Here is a 20330-nt window from a genome sequence, read left to right on the forward strand (position 1 = left end):
ATATTCAGAAAAACAGTAATGATATTAGTGGACTGAAATAGACTTTTAGCATTAAATAAACTTATGGTATTAATGAAAAATAATTTCACTTTTGAAAATTACTAAATGCTTCTGGATTTGGAACATATTTATACTCCTGTCTTTGCTTTTGTTTCTGAATTGATCTTTAAGGTATCCTAAAGCATTGGCGCCTCTTGTGAGTATCAACTGTGTCTTAAAAGCTTTGAAATATCCATGAGTTCTTTTTTGTTTTTTAATGAGCAAATAACTGCCACAGCAGTTAAACCAGTGAAAGCGCAGCATCCTTACTACTGCACCGCCAGGGTATTCCCCCAGAGAAGTTATTTTTTAATCTTTGGACATCTTCATTTGCCTCCTTAACCCCATATGTAAGCCCCAGTGTTAGAGTACTTAAATTAACTTGATCTCATGGTTTTTTGTTTAGTTAATTATGCTGCTATTTTCTAAAATACTTATATACAGATATATAGTACTTTAGCTTCTCTGTGGTGTGACATTTGAGGGTAGCCCAGATGCCTAACCACACTGAGGTGGGATAGTGTTCTGCAAGTTAGGAATTTGCAGTGAAAAGTAAAAAATGAATTTGTCGGACTTCCCTGGTGATCCATTGGTTAAGAATTTGCCTGCCAGTGCAGGGGACACAAGTTTGATTCCTGGTCCAGGAAGATCCCACATGCCGTGGGGCAGCTCAGCCTGTGCACTACTGAGACCATGCTCTGGAGCCATGAACTGCAACAAGAGAAGCACCGAAGTGAGAAGCCCTCGGAACCCTCGCTCTGCAACTGGAGAGTGCCTGCAACTAGAGAAAGAAAGCCTGCAAGCATCTGAAGACAGGGCACAGCCAAAAATAAATAAATATTTTTAAAAAAAATGAATTTGCTACTTCTTTGAGTAGATGTCCACCTTTACCCAAAGATTTTAATTCATGCTCAGCCCTAAATTAATCCAAAGACTTTTATATTGGAGCACTAGCTTCTTTTTTAATGTAGAAAAAAATGTTACTGCCTGTCTAAAGTGAACCTTAACATTTTTGACATACTGTTCTCAGAGTTCTGAATATTAGTGTGATTCTTAGTTTTAAAATGCTTTTGCCACAAAATACAATGAAAGAGTGAAAAATAGGCTCCTTTTATTTTTTATAATATGAATTAAAAACGTTAGAATTTTGTAGAAATTCCATGTAACAATCTATGTGCTCAACAATAGGTGATTTTTTTTTTTTAAAGTATGGTACATCCACAGAATAGAATAACACTATTTTAAAAAAATGTTAGAGGGAATTCCCTGGCAGCCCAGTGGTTAGGACTCCATGCTTCCCCTGCAGGAGCATGGGTTCAATCTCTGATCAGGGAACTAAGACCTTGCATGCTGCATAGTGTAGCCAAAAAAAGTTACAGAACTAGGCACGTATCAAAAAATGCTTCAGACATTGAATAGGAAAAGCAGGCTATAAAGCATGAAATACAGTCTCATGTTTATTTTTGTGTTTATGCATGACTATCCTAGAAAGAAGTTTAGAATTTACATTAAATGTAACTAACTTACACGAGGGCTTATACCAGGGCTTCCCTGGTGGCTCAGCTGGTAAAGAATCTGCCTGCAATGCGAGAGACCTGAGTTCAGTCCCTGGGTTGGGAAGATCCCCTGGAGAAAGGAAAGGCTACCCACTCCAGTATTCTGGCCTGGAGAATTCCATGGACTCTGTACTCCATGGGGTCCCAAAGAGTCGGACACTACTGAGCAACTTTCACTTTTCACTACATGAGGATGATAGAATGACAGGTGCATTTAACGTTTTTAGTCACATAAGCACATATAACTTCGTCATCTTTTAAAACTTTGCTGCTTTCTGTTTTCTTTATTATAAAGCAATGTATGTTCTTTGGAAGAAGTCAAACAATAAGGATGTGGAAAGAGGATGTTATCTCCCCTTCCCAACCTCCAACCATTGTAAAGTTTTAGGTATACTTAGAACATATTTCGGAGAAGGCAATGGCACCCCCACTCCAGTACTCTTGCCTGGAAAATCCCACGGACAGAGGAGCCTGGTAGGCTCCAGTCCTTGGGGTCGCTAAGAGTCGGACACGACTGAGCGACTTCCCTTTCACTTTTCACTTTCGTGCATTGGAGAAGGAAATGGCAACCCACTCCAGTATTCTTGCCTGGAGAATCCCAGGGACAGAGGAGCCTGGTGGGCTGCCGTCTCTGGGGTCGTACAGAGTTAGACATGATGAAGCGACTTAGCAGCAGCAGCAGAACATATTTAGTTTACTTAATTTGTTTACCTGTTTGTTTTCTTTCTTCCTTGGAATCTAATTTCTACAATGGCAGGGACCATGCCTGTCTTGTTTACAGCTTTTCAATGGGGGGCACTCACATTTTATTATATGAAAGCAAAAAAGTGGTGTGTATCCTAATATAACTTTTAAATGATTATACAGTTCATAATTTTGAAAGTCTTAATTGCAATAACAATCAGATGAAATTTGATGATTTAGCATATTGACAGTTGATCCTCTTGGGATCTAATGCCCCTAAAATCCTGCCTCTGAAAGAATCTTTATTAACAGTATGCTTTTTTTTATTGCACTAATAAAAACTAACCCTTGTTCTTTGGGATGATATAGTTCATAAAGTTGTACCACAGTTTGTGCTTGGATAGTGGCAAGAGTGAAATGGATAAGAAATACAGCATGACACACAGGAAGCTGTTATAGACAAGAGGGTTTAATCTCCTACTGTAGATTACTTTTCTTCTCGGATGGTATATTTAATAGCTAATGAACTTCATGTTTTTCTTTTTGAAGTCAGTATCTACATACTATAAATATACACATGTAAATATATTCATTCCCTTTAAGTTTGTATGTTTGACTATTTGCAGATACGATCAGCTTCATCAGTTTTCTATATTACTTATAAAGCTTTTATCCTCATTTCTAAAAGAAGATACAAGAAAATTCAGATTCACCTTTGTAAAATGGGGTCACTATAGCAATATTAAAGAGCTACTGTATAGTATTAATATTGAACACTGTTGTTTCCAAAGAATTGATGCTTTTGAACTGTGGTTTTGGAGAAGACTCTTGAAGAGTCCCTTGGACTGCAAGGAGATCCAACCAGTCCATCCTAAAGGAGATCAGTCCTGGGTGTTCCATGGAAGGACTGATGTTGAAGCTGAAACTCCAATACTTTGGCCACCTGATGTGAAGAACTGACTCACTGGAAAAGACCCTGATGCTGGGAAAGATTGAAGGCAGGCGGAGAAGGGGACAACGATGAGATGGTTGGATGGCATCATGGACTCAATGGACATAAGATTGAGCTAGCTCCGGAAGTTGGTAATGGACAGAGAAGGCTGCTGCAGTCCATGGGGTTGAAAAGAGTTGGACACACTAAACAACTGAACTGAACTGAACTGTTGTTTCTTGACTGATCCTGGTTTCTTCATTTTCTCCCTTTCCTGATTAGCAACTGTTTGAACCTGCACTTGGGAAGTCAGGGGAGGTCTCAAGGAGGCATCACTTCTCAACTTTGGGTAACATATCAGAGAATATACACAATCATCTGAAGAAGCTGACCATTAAAATCTCTTTTTCCAACAACATATCTGGTTAGAATTGCTGTAGATAAAAAACCTTATTTGTAGGATGATCTGATCATGTAAATTATTTTTAAATCTGTAAATAATTAGTAATGAATGTTGACATTTTGGGAATTATAAATATGTGTTAAACTAAAAACAAGATTTAGAATCAATTTTCATGTATTCTGAAGCATTCTGGCTAGGAAATAGTTCATTTCTCTTCAAGGGTGTTATGTATAATTTCTTATAATATTGGTTGGGTTTACCTTGAATGATAAGGGAGATTCTTAAAAGTTCTTTATATGCCATTTGATCAAAAATCATGCATTTCAAAACTGCTGAGTGTTGGCCTAATCAGTTACAGTAGTATTTATCCTTTTGAAACTGCACACCTCGAACCCATACATACCTCTCAGATGGGACTTGAACACACAAACTCTGGTTTAGGACTATAAAGAAAGCTGAGTGCTGAAGAATTGATGCTTTTGAACTGTGGTGTTGGAGAAGACTCTTGAGAGTCCCTTGGACTACAAGGAGACCCAACCAGTCCAAACTAAAGGAAATCAGTCCTGAATATTCATTGAAAGGACTGATGTTGAAGCTGAAACTCCAATGCTTTGGCCACCTGATGCAAAGAGCTGATTCATTTGAAAAGACCCTGACGCTGGGAAAGATTGAAGGCGGGAGGAGAAGGGGACGACAGATGGTTGGATGGCATCACCAACTCAATGGGCATGAGTTTGAGTAAACTCCAAGAGTTGGTGATGGACAGGGAGGCCTGGCGTGCTGCAGTCGGATCACAAAGAGTTGGACACAACTGAGCAACTGAACTGAACAAATCCACAATCTCTCAGCTGAAACCACACACTTGGTCTCAGGATGTAATGAAACTCAGGTTCTTTCTGTCTCAGTGCAGAAGGAATTCAGTGAGAGGAAAAGCAATTGACAAGAAACAGATTTAAGTATAGGATGCTTGGAAGGATACAAACTGGTAGGCAAGAGGCTCTGCCCCAGAACTAAGTGGGAAAACAGTTTTATTCAAGATAAAGTGAAAGCTGCTCAGTATTGTCCACCACTTTGTGACCCCATGCACTTATACAGTCCATGGAATTTCCCAGGCCAGAATACTGGAGTGGGTAGCCTTTCCCTTCTCCAGGGGATCTTCCCAACCCAGGGACTGAACCAGGGTCTCCTGCATTGCAGGCAGATTCTTTTATCAACTGAGCTATCAGGGAAGTCCATTAAGGAGATAAACACTCGATAGACAAGTATGTGCCATCTCAGAAGGTAAGATGCCCTGGGAGATACATACCCCACAGATAGAATGTGGTCCATCTCAAAAGGCAAGAGCAGCCCTGGGAGATAACACTCCATAGAGTGTGGGCTGTATCAGAATGTGAGAGCGGCCCCAGGGTATGGGGTGTTAGTTTTTATGGGCTGGCTAATTTCACTATGGGGGAGGATTACTCCATTTTTTTGTGGGAAAGGAGCAAAGATTTTTAGAAATTGGGTCACCACCGACTCTTTGGTCTTTTATGGTTGACCTTAGAACTGTTATAGCATGTATGGGTGTGTTCATGTAGCGTATGCTAATATGTAATAATGAATGTGTAAGGATGCTCAACATCCATGAAGTTGAAACTTCCACCATCTTGGGCCTGATCTGTTCTAACCAGTTTTTGTCCTGAACAGCTATGACCTTGTTTTAAAAGTTGTATCCTGGGAATTCTCTTGCAGTCCAGTGGGTAGGGCTTGGTGTTTCCTGGCCAGGGAACTAAGATCTTGCAGGGGGAAAAAAAAAGATTATGCCCTGTCCCTTTCCCTCCTTTCTCATTTTCTTTGGTGCCTTCTGGTTGTTTGTAGTTTTTTTTTTAAAAGTTTGTTTTGGTTTTCTTCATTGTATTCCATTTAAAATAGAAAAGGCAAAGGAGGTTTCCTAGACCTTGAATCTTGCGGTCTACCTTGGGGCAAGTGGTTCTGAAAGCCGTGAAGCTGGACTGGGGGCCAGTTATAGAGAGCAGTAGATTGGCTACTTCAGCATCAATAGCTTCAGTTAATCAGCCTTTCTGGATTTGAATGTTCTTTGTGAATTTGATATGTAAAACTGGTCTACACTTAGTAACAAATTCTTTTCGATAATTGGTTTTAGGTACTTTCTGCTCTTTTAAGTTCACATACGGGCCATTGTCATTTCCTAAAAGTGTTTAAAATGTTGTTTTAAATGTTGATGGAAAAAGTGTAGAGAACATAATGAATACTATTTGCAGGGGCTTTTATAACTCTTCTAGAGTAGGGGCAGAGCATGAAGGGTAGGAAGCTCAACTTTGAATTTCCAAATGTTTACTTGCACAATTCCTGAGAGTTATGAGAAAAGGAGAGAAATCAGAAAATCTAGAAGGTGGTTCTTGTCACCACCATCATTGCTAAGAAAAGTTAGGATTATTTACTGTTTCCTATTCTTTCCCAGTCAATTGATGAAGAACTTTCTCATTATCTTATCACTTAAAAAAAAAAAAATCTTCCTATCACTATCAGGCAACTACTGGAGAGTCATAAACTAATAGCTAATAAGAAGGCTACTGTGCACACTGTAAGGATTAAAATATAAAACTTTAATCTCTTTTCGCCTCTGGACTTGCGCATTCCCTCTTCTCACTGGGGCTGTGAATACTGTACAAGGAAGCCTGCTCACATATTTTACTTTTTGAATGAACCCTTTTGTTCATAGCTCAAGTTTGGTCAGTTTGAAAGAAAATAGTTTGTTTAGATGATACTACACACCTTCTATTATGTACTGTCAGAATTTTTAAGTTAGGAAGGACAAGCATTTTTTGGGTGGTGGCAGAACTGTTGAATCCATGTCTGGGTTTTGAAGTGTTCTTTCTTTCAAAATTTGGATACTCTTATTTCTTGTACTTATTTCCTAATGAATCTTTTTAAAGCTTCAAGTTTTAAATCTTAATTTTTACACAATGGGATAAGATATTATTAACATGATGAGGCAAGTCTTAGTGACTAAAAATTGTAACTGCTGTAACTAACTGGGACAAATCGTAGCTGGCAGCTAAGCTCAAAGTTTAATCATGTCCAGCATGAATTAGCTGTTCGAGTCAGAGCTTGATGTGTTAAGTGACTCTACTGTCTGTGGGTTTCTCTGTGTGTAAACATTCTGAGGCAGATTAATCTTTTAGTGCTTCTTTGATTGAAAAAATTCAAGTGTTTTTTTTTTTTTTTTCATAATTAGATGAAGAAAGTGAAGTGAAGTGAAAGTCGCTCAGTCATGTCCGACTCTTTGTGACCCCTTGGACTTAGTCCGTGGAATTCTCCAGGCCAGAATACTGAAGTGGGTAGCCTTTCCCTTCTCCAGGGGATGTCCCAACCCTCCCTACCGAAGTCTCCCACATTGCAGATGGATTCTTTACCAGCTGAGCCACAAGGGAAGCCCAATTAGATGAAAGGAAAACTCAAAATTGGCTTAACGAGTTGATTTCAATTTATTGGTCTTATATCCTGAGATCTATCTAGTTAAGTTCATTTTTAGTTCTAATACTTTTTTTATTTCTTAGCATTATGCACATAGACAATTTTTCATCTGTGAATGAAGACAGGTTTACTTCTTCCTTTCTAGTCTTTATGCCTGTAATTTCTTTCTCTTGCCTGCACAAGCTGGCTTAGAACCTTTAGTGCAATGTTGTAGGAGTGAGGAAACTATATCCTTGCCTTTACAGAAACCTTCCTTTGGGACTGTCTTCTTCCTTACCCTACAATGTCCAGTGTCTTAAATCAGATTGGAAGTGTTCAGATGGATTGGAAAGAACAGTATTTAGAAGATAACCAATATACTGCTCCTACAGTGTGAAGTTAGGGATTTGTGTTTTAGACTAAAGACAGCTGCAGCCAAGAGTGAGCTTGTCATCTATGACCTATATTTATTGTAGTAATACAGTCTGACTGAAGATAATTTGAAGTGGACATACTCACATACTGTTGTAGGATGAGTTAAACATAGGGTGGAAGCTGGCTTAAAATAAAAGAGACCTTCATGAGAAAACAGGTAAGCCTACTATCAAACACCCACTCCCATCTTTTCCAAAACTATTCAAAATCTAACAGTCTAAACCTTGCTAAATATTAGTATTGGGTAGCTTCAAGAAAAAGGGATAATCTTTTATTTGAAACTACTATCTTTTGACTTTATAGTTCAACTTATATGTTTAGGAGTTTAACCAAAGAAATTAGATAGATAAAAGGAAACTTTTTGAAATTATTTTCCAGCTCATTAAATGCAATTCTTATGTGTTCAGAATGATCTTGTATTTTGCAAATTGCTATGTATCTAGTAAGTCAGGTGCCTACTTCCTGTTACTTTTAAGTCAGCATATTAAAAGAGAAAGAGTATTGAAGAATACACGAGAAAGGGGAAAAACTTACAAAGCCTGTATTAAAACCTAGAACCTTCATAGAGTATTGAAAAATAGTTCTGTTACTTGAGAGCTACGTGTAAAGTGTACTTTGTTGTTGGGAGTTCTAGATGGGAGTGCTTTATTGCTGACATTGCATTTAAATTTTGTATTGTATAGATACTTGGATTTGAACTGCATTTTGGAATTTATCAACATTTACAATGCCACCAGCAGTTGGAGGTCCAGTTGGATACACCCCCCCAGATGGAGGCTGGGGGTGGGCAGTGGTAATTGGAGCTTTCATTTCCATCGGCTTCTCTTATGCGTTCCCCAAATCTATTACTGTGTTCTTCAAAGAAATTGAAGGTATATTTAATGCCACCACCAGTGAAGTGTCATGGATATCTTCCATCATGTTGGCTGTCATGTATGGTGGAGGTGAGTATCCACTAAGGCCTGATTTTTTGATTTTCACTAAGCAACCAGATACTTTGTTTTAGGTAACTTTTTAAAAAATGTTTTATTCATGAGGTTTGAAATCATACTCCTTAAAGCTTTGTGTTTAAAATAATCACAGTTTTAATTTTAATTAACAATGACAACTCTTGCTTTGCTTGTTGCACTATAGTATTCCAAAAACAGAAATAAGAAATTGTTAGGTTTTGTTCCAGCTCAGTATCATTGGACTTAAAGCTCTTAGAAAAATTTCATGTGCACAACTGATTTTGCTTATTGCTTCTGCTAGATTCTTGATATAAATGTAAATAAAAATTCTTTTTAATTGATGTTGGGAGGATTGAAGTAAATCAGGCTAACTTGACTATCACAGTTCAAAGTCTCACGTAAAATCTTTTCATGGTGTTAGAATTAAAGAACTGGATAAACCCCTCCTTGTTTTGTTCCTTGTGATGTAATTAGTTCTACAGCATTTCAGCTGCATCTCAGCTTAAGTTTTATCATTTTTTACCCTTCTGTTTTCTTCCACATGTTGTAAAGGAGTGAAGGAAATGTGGAGAGTAACTTGCTTACCTCAACATCATTTAAAATAACTGGGGTTATTTGTTTGCCTTGGAACATCAAATCACAATTTAACATATAAAAGTCAAAACCTCTCATAATAATAAGTAGTTGCTTAGTTAGCAGAAATTCTAAAGTTAAGTGTATTTATTTACTGGGATTGACAGCTCACATGTTGATTATGTAGCCAAGCTTTCGCTTTTTTTTTTTTAATGATAATTTAGTACCTCAGAGGAACTTCCCTAATAGCTCAGTTGGTAAAGAATCCACCTGCAATGCAGGAGACCCCAGTCAATTCCTGGGTCGGAAAGATCCACTGGAGAAGGGCTAGGCTAGCCACTCCAATATTTTTGGGCTTCCCTTGTGGCTCAGCTGGTAAAAAAATCCACCTGCAATGCGGGAGACCTAGGTTTGATCCCTAGGTTGGGAAGATCCCAAGAAGAGAGAAGGGAAATGCTACCCACTCCAGTATTCGGACCTGGAGAATTCTATGGACTATATTAGTCCACGGGGTCGCAGGACATGACTGAGCGACTTTCACTAGTACCTCAAATTATTTTCACATAAGGCCTTTAAAGAGATTCTGTATTTCATCTGTAAAAGCTTAGCTTTAGGCTTCTAAATTGGTGGCAGATTCCACCAATATATATATGTATATTTTAACCCATATTATCAAGCTGTACACACATATTCCTCACTAGGCTAGGTCTAAGTTATAGAGGACACTGATCTTGATTTCTCCCTTGAAAAGTCTGTAATCCTGTTGAGACAATAATGTAAACAACTCATGAAACAGGAATAAGTATTTGAAGTCATAATTTAGTTCAGTGCTTAATCTCATTGCACAGAAAAAGGGTAAGCTGGCTGCCTTAAGGGGACATAAAGTGGGAATGGAGATCGAAGATTTATTTTTTTTTCTGCAGAATGTTTCTTTGTGCTTTTTAAATTCTGAATGCATGTTTGTTTTGTCTGTTATAAGATTAAGTACTTTTTTTTATTATTATATTACTTTTTTTTCATGAGTCCAGAGAAATTAAAAGGGATTTTGGACATTTTCTAGCTTCTGAGAACCATTAATTTTGGAGGCTCTGAACTCCATCTGCTAGGATTTCTAATCAGATTTTGACTCTGATGGCTTGAAGAAATTGATATTATCTAGAGGTACTCCAGGTGTTCAGAGTATTTTTAAGCTGACTACAAACAACAGGTTCACATGTTGTAATTCTGAGAGCAAGAGCTTGAAAGCTGTTGGCATTTTGCATCAGAAGTAAGTGATGTCAGTAGTGCTGACTGCACATGACACTTTTCTTTTGGGAGAACAGTTTCTTGTTTTCACCCAGAGATAACTAGCACATTTCTTTGAATCTGTGTTATAATAGGCCTATAAACTGTACCCTTCTCTATTTTTAATGATAGCTAATTGGGGTCATCCTTCCTGAAATAACTCTGAAAGACGAATTGCATATCAAGAACCTCGTGGCATAATTTTTACCAAATGGTTATTTTGTTTTGTTTGGCTCCTAGGTGGTTGGCCCCTTTAAGAATTATTTTTAAAACTGCCTTAACCTTTAACTTGTGCATTTGGGCCACTCCCTCAACCCTAATCATTTTGCTTTAGGAGTGGTTTAGGGTTCATGCCTGCCTGCCTTCCTCCTTCCTTCCTTTTCTCTTCTTAATTTCTTTTTGTGTGCTTTGGTTCACAGATACATACTGGTTCTTGTTAAATTATATTTTTAAAGGATAGGATCTTAGTTACCTACAGTTACCTACTCTTGGGTTGCTGGATTTTTTTCCCTCTTTTTTAACATGAAAGTATGAATTTACATATTTTTAGTTCCACAGTAATGTCATCTTAACATTCCTAACTTAAAATACTTCAAACTTTACAGCATTTTACTTTTATTTCACAGTGTCAACAATGTGGCAGTCTTTGTGGGCTTTGTAACTCTGATTATACAAAAATCTGTTTAATGACTAATGATATTTTTTCAGTATTTAATTCTTTCATCATATATAAACTGTAAATTCAAATTATTTCCAAACCAGCCGTGGCCTAATATTTTCATGAAGTGACTTAGAAGTTTGATGAAAACTTCTTTAGACACATCCCTGGTTGAGGCTGAATTCTCTCTTGCAGTCATCTCTTGACCCAGCCTTTTAAAGAGAATTGGTCCTCTGAAATACTAGGATATCAAAAGCTTTAATTACTTCTTGCGTGTTTATTGTATGTATGTATACATATACAGGGCTTCCTAGGTGGCACACTGGTAAAGAATCCGCCTGCCAATGCAGGAGATGCAAGAGACTGGGTTTGATTCCTGGGTTGGAAAGATCCCCTGGAGAAGGAAATGACAACCCACTCCAGTATTCTTGCCTGGGAGATCCCACAGAGGAGTCTGGCAGGCTACAGTCCATGGGGTCCCACAGAGTCAGACACAACTGAACGTACATACATACACATATGGTATAGGGAAAAGAAAGTGAAGTCGCTCAGTCGTGTCCGACTTTGCGACCCCGTGGACTGTAGCCTACCAGGCTCCTCCATCCATGGGATTCTCCAGGCAAGAATACTGGAGTGGGTTGCCATTTCCTTCTCCAGGGGATCTTCCTGACCCAGGGATTGTACTCGGGTCTCCCGCATTGCAGGCAGACGCTTTACTGTCTGAGCCACCAAGGAAGCCCCATACATATGGTATATACATACGATATTCAGAATATGTGTATTCTGTTTTTAAAAATAGACTTACTATCTTCTCAGGAGCTAAGATAGAATAAACAGAATAATGTAAGAATTTACTGTGCTAATGGAAGAAAAATTTGAATTTGTATGTCTTCTGCTTTGTAACTCTGAAACCATAGTTCCAGAAACACATATGTAATGGAGAGAAAACGGGATAGTTTTGAAACTTGGTTCTCGCTAGCTTTGTGATGTTGCAAGTTCAAATATCAGTTCTTCTCCTTGTGTCCCCTTCCCTGATGATCCTTGCAGTGACCCTTTCTTTTTGTAGTCATCTGCCTTAACCAGGTGTCATGTAAACAAAGTTGTCATGTCCAGAGCCACCAAGTAGGGATGTAAGTATTCTTGTAATAAATGAAATTCAGTGAATGTGGAATGTCATTCAAGTTTGTAATCAACAAATATTGTTAGTCTACTTAAAAGTTGTGTAACAGCTTTTGAAACATTGTTTGCTTTGGATAAGACACATAATTAAGACTTAAAAGGGGAGTTACAATTTCAAGTAGAGAGAGGCCATTTGATTTTTTTGTATTTGAAAAATACATGAAATGCACAAAATCGTTTCGTGATTCTTATAACACTACACATTTATTTGGTTTCTTCTCTCACGTTAAGGAAAAACTGATTTTTTGGTATGCGTATCTTTAGCTGAGAAAATTTAATCTTGTTTGCATTGTTAGACCTGATGATGTTTTGACCATTATCTGACTAAATCTTCTCCTACGAACATTTTTTCATAGTTTTGATACCACAAAATATAAGCATAGAACCAGGTTGAAAGGCATTCAATTCAGTACCTGAGATATATAGGTGTAATTAGGAACAGTTTTGTTTTAAATTTAGATGTCCTAATCACAAAACTACTGAACTTGGAAAAAATAATTATTTTTCCCTTTGCTTTTTCTTGTTTTTAAAAAATATAACACAAACCACATTATCTCATCAGACTGCCTGTCCAAAAATATAGAGCAAACTTACTAAATATGTGTTTGATCATATCCTTGATAAATCAAGAAGCCTATGAACATGTTATCAAGGTGTTTTCAGCCTATTCTGCCTTATAAGAGAAAGATTAAGGATAGGCTAGAGTCTTATATTTTAGTAAAATTCCATCCAGTGTTTCAAGTCAGAGAAGGTACAGAGTTAATGATTCTTTTACCATCTTTATTTTCCAGCACACATACCTATAAGACTATGAAATAATGATAGGTAGCAATATTCTTATCATTGCCTTTGTGTGTCTGCTAATTTTGGAGGACTTGTCACTTAATGCAGTGATCAGTGCCTGTGTACTACTGAACGTTTGGTTATCTTTTAGGTCCTATCAGCAGTGTCCTAGTGAATAAATATGGCAGTCGTCCAGTCATGATTGTTGGTGGCATCTTGTCAGGCAGTGGCTTGATTGCTGCTTCCTTCTGTAACACTGTGCAGGAACTTTACTTTTCTGTTGGAGTCATTGGAGGTGAGTTGATTCATTTTCAATATATTAATATTGCTGGTTATTTGGTATTCACCTACATTGGTCTTTCAGATATTTTGAATGAAAGTCCCTCATAGAAATTAGCTGATTATCATTTTGACAAGCAATTTAAGAGCAATAGAAAGAATTTTTAAAGAAATTGCTGTCATACCATAGGTATACATTGTTGAATAAATGAATGAATTGAAAGAAATCATTTATTTCTTGTCCTAAGAATAGTCAATGGTTGTAGATAAAATGTGTTCTGCAGTTTGTTGCAAGAGTGGTCACTGGTTACTATTTTATTACCTATTCCTCTTACCAGGGAATAGACATCTATTGGAGCACCAGAGAGTATTAAACATAAAGCACGAATTATTTGGTACAACATCCAGGTTGTTCTCTGAGTCTTGTTTTTTCCTTGTTATATTTGCTAGTTTGTATTGTTTAGATTCCACGTATAACTGGTAACATACAGTATTTGCCTTAGTCTGTCTGACTTATTTCACAGCATAATACCCTCCAAGTCCATCCATGTTGTTGCAAATAGCCAATTTTTTCTGTTCTTTTTCATGGCTGAGTAGTATTTAGTTGCATATATTTATCAATTGGGCTTCCCCAGTGGTTCAGCGGTCAAGAATCTGCTTGCAGTGCAGGAGATGAAGGAGATGCGTGTTTGATCCCTGGGTGGGGAAGATCCCCAGAGGAAGAATAATGCTGTGATGAACAGTGGGTCTCTTGAGGTTTCATATGTATTTTAGAATTTTTTTGTTCTATTTCTGTGGAAAATGTCCTTGGGATTTTGATAGAGATTGCACTGAAGATGTAGGTTTCTTTAGGTAATAAGGAGATTTTGACAATGTTGATTCTTCCAGTCCATGAGCACAGAATATCTTTCCATTTTATTTTTATCTTTTTGAATTATATACCTCTTATTTTAATTTCTTTGTCTGGTTAAGTAATGCAAAATATGTCTCTGACATTTATTGTAATATATGATTCTTTTTTTTTCTTCTCCCCAGGTCTTGGGCTTGCCTTCAACTTAAATCCGGCTTTGACCATGATTGGCAAGTATTTCTATAAGAGACGACCGCTGGCAAATGGACTAGCCATGGCAGGCAGCCCTGTGTTCCTCTCTACCCTGGCCCCCCTCAACCAGGCTTTCTTTATGATCTACGGCTGGAGAGGAAGCTTCCTAATTCTCGGGGGCTTACTATTAAACTGCTGTGTGGCTGGAGCTCTGATGAGACCAATAGGGCCCAAGCCAACCACTGCAGAGAAAGAGAAGTCTAAAGGATCCCTTCAGGAAGCTGGAAAATATGAGACGAAAAAGGGGGCAAGTGATGCAAATACAGATCTCATTGGAGGAAACCCCAAAGAAGAGAAAAAATCAATCTTCCAAACACTTAATACATTCCTGGACTTAAGTCTGTTCAAGCACAGAGGCTTTTTGCTTTACCTGTCTGGAAATGTGCTCATGTTTTTTGGACTATTTACACCATTGGTCTTTCTTAGCAATTATGGCAAGAGTAAGCATTACTCTAGTGAGAAGGCTGCCTTCCTTCTTTCCATTCTGGCTTTTGTTGACATGGTAGCCAGACCTTCTATGGGACTTGTAGCCAACACAAAGTGGGTAAGACCTCGAGTTCAGTATTTTTTTGCCGCATCTATTATTGCAAATGGACTGTGTCATCTGGCAGCACCTTTATCCTCTACCTATATAGAGCTCTGTATCTACGCGGGATTCTTTGGATTTGCTTTTGGGTGGCTCAGCTCAGTACTGTTTGAAACGCTGATGGACCTTGTGGGACCCCAGAGATTCTCCAGTGCTGTGGGATTGGTGACCATTGTGGAGTGCTGTCCTGTCCTCCTGGGACCACCAGTTTTAGGTACAGTATGTCTCCCAATTTCTATGGTTCTATTAACATAAAACAGGCAGAGAAGATTGGGAAGGTGATGGAAACAAAAGTCAGTGGGCTGCTTGATAGTCCTTCTCATTTCTGTACCCTCAGTGCTGACATAGTGTTTATCATATCATAATTGCTCAAATACTTGAATTAAGGTGAATCATCAAATTGAAAGAAGAATAAAAACTACTTCAAACACATATTTATTAAAATATTTAAAAATAACAGTAGGTACCATGGGTACAGTAGGTGAGGGCTATAGTATACCAGGGACTGTCCTACTGATCATTTTCTATATTCTGTCATATATTACAAGTCTATGATGTTGAACTATTACTGTCCTCATTTTATAAACCAAGAAATAGAGGCTTCTGAAAGTGAAATTACTTGCTTGCCCAGGATCACACAGCTCGTGAGTGACTATAAAACCTGATGTATTATTCTCTCAAGAATGCTAACCAGTTTACATTTAAAAATTATCATTAATACAAAATACAACAATAATTTCGACTTCTGGATGCGACTCAGCTTTTCAGATTATACAGTATAAAGTTGGGAAGGATACATAACAAAAGACCCATTACTGACCCATCAGAACTTTTCTACCCTCTCTCCTCCCTGTACCTAAGTGAAGTCGCTCAGTCGTGTCTGACTCTTAGCAACCCCATGGACTGTAGTCCACCAGGCTTCTCCGTCCATGGGATTTTCCAGGCAAGAGTACTGGAGTGGGTTGCCATTTCCTTCTCCAGGGGATCTTCCCAATCCAGGGACTGAACCCGGGTCTCCCACATTGTAGGCAGACACTTTACCATCTGAGCCACTAGGGAAGCCCTCCCTATACCTAAGGAGACTATAAATCCTGTCCATTTTTCCTTCCTAAATCTCTATCTGATCTGCCCATTTTTCCTCCATCAGAACTACTGCTCTCATCCATATCTTCTATCAGTAGCCTTCTAACTTTACCCATATCCACTCTAGCTGTTCTCCAGTCTCTTAGGACACTCCAGTTACTTCCCGCGTTCTTAGGGTGAAGATGAAATTCCCTACTGTGGCTCCTGGTTCCTGCATGGCCTGGCCCACCTTCTCCAGCCTCATTTCCTACCACCCAGTTTGCTCTCTGTGCGTCCCCTCTCACCTGGTGCTTCCTCCTACCACCTGCCTTTGCACCGGCTGTTCTCTGCCCGGATCCTTTTCCCATCTCCTTTCTCCTAGATTAACTCTTATCCTGTAAGTTTTGGTTAAGTTTACACTTTAAGAAAAGCCTTCCTGGGACTTCCCTGGTGGTCTGGTGACTAAGTCTCCTTGCTCCCAGTGCAGGGGGCCTGGGTTTAATCCCTGGTTGGGGAACTAGATCCCACATGCTACAACTAAGAGTTTGCATGCCGCAACTTAAGATCCTGTGTGCCACAATGAAGACCTGGTGCAGTCATAAAAATTTTTTTTTAAGATAAAAACCTTCCTGGTACTGAGTTTCACACTGGGGTAAACTATTTTGTTAGCATGTCTTAAGGCTTTAACAGAAAACGGCAAGCAATAAAATAATAACCTGTTATCCCACCACACAGAGACCATTGCTGGTAGCTAATTTGCTATTTGGGGGAACAGATAAAAGCACATATTCTTTCAAAGAAAATGTGTGCAGTGCCGTAAATGACCTTTTGGAACCTCTTTGCACTGATTACATTTCAATCAATTTCCTTAAAGAGAAAAAAAATTTTTTTTTTAATTTTTTTTTTTTTGAGAAAAAATATTTTTAATGCCTGCTTATTATAGAACTGTACCCTGCAAGGCTCCTCTATCCATGGGATTTCCCAGGCAAGAATACTGGGATGGGTTGCCATTTTCTCCTCCAAGGGATGTTCCCAATCCAGGGATCAAACCCATGTCTCCTGCATTTGGAAGGTGGATTCTTCACCAGCGAAAGCCCAGGAAGCCCTCTCCTTAATAGAGTTTTAACCAACCCCCAGCATTTTTTTTTAGTAAACTTTTTTTTCCATTTAATAAATATTTACCAAGAAAAGAAAAGCCTTCCTGACCCTTCTTACTGGCCCAAACCTCCTATTTTCTGCCTTCAAACATTTCTGTAGCACTTGTCACAGTCTGTGTGGTTATTGGATTAACATTTCTCTTCTCTGCTGAACTGTTACCGCCTTTGCTCACTCTTAACTCAGGGCTTAACAGACCCAGGGCTGTATTAATATATAGAAACTAAGTATTGCTGAGTGAGTGATGCCCTGCATTGGAAAACCATATGGAATCATATTTGAATTGGTTATTATATCTTTTATATGTGTAGAGTTTTCCAAAGTTTCTTTAAATAAGTTTCTTTAATATCAGACCTCATAAAAACGTGAATAGAAAAGACTGTGGTGTGTTATTTGCAAATTTACTTGACTACGGAAACATGAGGGAGGTAGCCTGAAGCACAGAGGTTATGGGTGCACGCCTCAGAGTCAGACTCACTGGGTTTAAAGCCAACCTGTATAACTTAAAACTTTGTGACCTTCCTTAAAGTTTCTATACTTCAGCTTTTATGTTATACAATGGGAATGATGATAGAATCTTCCTGTTGTGAGGTTAGAATGGTGGAAAGTATTGCTGTTAGTTAATGTTTTAGCAGAGGATGAGTGTCCCCAGGAATGCTCTTTGGGAAATGCTGATGTCAGAAAAAGTGCATTGGCCTGGGAGACTGGAATTACCTCTGTGACGTTGGGCAAGACTCTTAAACCTCTTTTGAGCAAATTTTTCCATTGTATATTGAGAAAACTGATTTTATGTGATCTCAAGTGTTAGTCCCTCAGCTGTATCCAACTCTTTGGACTGTAGCCTGCTAAGCTTCTCTGTCCATGGGATTCTCCAGGCAAGAATACTGGAGTGGGTTGCTATTCCCTTCTCTAGGGGATCTTCTTGACCCAGGGATCAAATACAGGTTTCCTGCTTTGAACACAGATTCTTTACTGTCTGATCCACTAGAGAGCCCCAGGTAACCTCAAGGACTTTGCAATTCAAAATTACCACGATTTAATAATTTTCAAGTTGCTAAAGATAACAGAATGTGTGGGGACACCCCAAATCAGTGTGACATCATAGACGAAGGATCAAATAATTTTGAGCAGTTTCTTTTTACACTAATTTGGCATTTATGAGCTCTTTGAATGGATCCTTAAACTTTATTTGGGAAAGGGTATAATTGTTTACCCTCATAACTTTTTTTTTTACATTCCTCAGGTCGTCTCAATGACATATATGGAGACTACAAATACACATACTGGGCATGTGGCATAATCCTTATTGTCGCAGGCATCTATCTTTTCATTGGCATGGGCATCAATTACCGACTTCTTGAAAAAGAACAGAAAGCTGAGAAGCAGCAGAAAAAGGAAAGTAAAGATGAGGAGACCAATGTAGATGTTGCTGAGAAGCCAAAAGAAGTCATCGATGCAGCAGAATCTCCAGAACATAAAGCCACAGAAGAAGACCCCAAAGAGGCGGAGAGTCCAGTTTGAACCTGTGGGACTGAAGGGTAAATGGTGCAGCTCATGACCCAAAATATTCTATTGGCCTGTGATCTACCAGTGGTGCTCAGTGCAAATACTGGACATTTCTGTGGGAATCATACCAGGGGTTTATTGATGGAATTTTTGTTTCACTCCTTACCAGTAGCCTGGATTAAAAATGCCTAGCCTTGGGAAGGGAGTGGTTGAAAAAGAATGAGAAAAGGAAGTCAGTTTGTGTGTTTGTTTGTTTGTTTAAATCTTTGCTTTTAACAGTGTCATGAAGATTATAATACGTGCCTTAAGTTTTAGTCTTTAGGGAGCCTTAACTATTAAAACTATTCTGCTTAACTCATCCATTTTCAGTGTTCCGTTACAAATAAAAATAACTGCTTTGAGGCAAATCTAAAATTTTAAATTAATTTTGTTTCATATTGTCACTAGAAGATTTGAAAGTTGGTGGTTTTATAAAACCCTGACTAAAATATTTTCCTAGCATCAGTAGTTGCTTGGCATATATGCCTGCTAGATATGTATTTAGGAAATTTAAGGCATGAAACTTTGAAAACATCTTGGCTTTTCTGGATGCATTGTACTTACTCATCATCAACCCTCCAGTGTCTTTTCTTGGGTTGCTTATTAGAAGTCAAGTGCTTGAGAGTTGATTTCATTAAATTACTATTTTTCTTCCCCTTTCCAAAGATACATTTTGCGTAGTCATAGATAATTGCCCTTTTTGAGATTACATTCTATTTTTTTCAATGTAAAAATTAGTATTAAAATACACAACTATGTATTCGTGCCTCCTCACTAAATTAAATGTAGAAAGCTATTTCATACAGCAGCTGAATTCAGCTTAAACTTTTCCAAAACTTCAGTTAAACTGTGAGACTTGGAATCTTTTTTTGTTGCTGTTTTCCTGGAATTTTATGCCTTTGATTCCCAGTGGTTTCATTTATATCCATATCTAGCTTAGCACTGAGTGTGAGATACTCAGTCTTTGTAGTGTTTGCTAATTAAAGAGAACCATAGAAATTTGGCCCACAGAAACCAATAGGGATAAGATTGGGAGAGAAGTTGCTATTTTGGCTTATCAATAAATAACTCCTTTTCTTTTTCTGATAAGGCCTTAAAGGAAATTATGTTTTGCTTAGAATTATTGGGCATATTCTTATTCTTCACACAACCCTAAAGATTTTGTGACCCTTTTTCACTTTATCTGAAATGTAAAGAAATGGGTTTAGTATACAGATAGGGAGGGGGACAGACCAGAATGAAAACTGTAAATTTTTTTTAACCTAGTATCTTTTAAATTACAGCAGGAAGATAATGTTAGACATTCAATGAATTATATTCAATGCATTTTAAAATATTGCGGTTGACAGTGTGAAAGTATAGACATAAAACCTTATTTAACAGGCTGGCTTTTTAAAATAAAAATTTTCTTTCTTTTTTTTTTTTAAGAAATGTTTCTTCTTCCAAATGTTTATTTTCTTGAGGAAAATATTGTCTGTCTTCATTTTCTTTATCAAGATTCAATCTGGCCCTTGCTAATGTTAAAAATTCAGCACATGTGCATTGGAATTTGTGTATATGGCTTATTTTGATTTTTCTCCTTAACCTCTTCTTCCAGGCAAGCAGGAGAGAAATTTTTTAAAACTACTTCTCTGAAAGCGTTTTGAAAGCAGAGCAGTTAATTTTAAGGA

The 20330-nt window shown here is 38.0% G+C and overlaps 1 protein-coding gene and 1 long non-coding RNA gene across 2 annotated transcripts in view; one reads left to right on the forward strand and one right to left on the reverse strand.

Moving 5' to 3' along the window:
* SLC16A1 (solute carrier family 16 member 1) overlaps positions 1 to 20084 on the forward strand; it is a 29549-nt gene extending 9465 nt beyond the window's left edge. The window contains exons 2-5 of the mRNA XM_027536133.1: positions 8188 to 8448; positions 13083 to 13226; positions 14246 to 15112; positions 18359 to 20084. Coding sequence (XP_027391934.1) covers positions 8232 to 8448; positions 13083 to 13226; positions 14246 to 15112; positions 18359 to 18636 — 1506 coding nt within the window. The 5' untranslated portion in view covers positions 8188 to 8231 and the 3' untranslated portion in view covers positions 18637 to 20084. The remainder of the gene's footprint in view (positions 1 to 8187; positions 8449 to 13082; positions 13227 to 14245; positions 15113 to 18358) is intronic.
* LOC113889452 overlaps positions 1 to 20330 on the reverse strand; it is a 174655-nt gene that overhangs the window by 73574 nt on the left and 80751 nt on the right. The gene's annotated exons all lie outside the window — the stretch shown is intronic.

Source organism: Bos indicus x Bos taurus, chromosome 3, assembly GCF_003369695.1.
Source record: "Bos indicus x Bos taurus breed Angus x Brahman F1 hybrid chromosome 3, Bos_hybrid_MaternalHap_v2.0, whole genome shotgun sequence".
In the NCBI taxonomy this organism is placed as follows: Eukaryota; Metazoa; Chordata; class Mammalia; order Artiodactyla; family Bovidae; genus Bos; species Bos indicus x Bos taurus.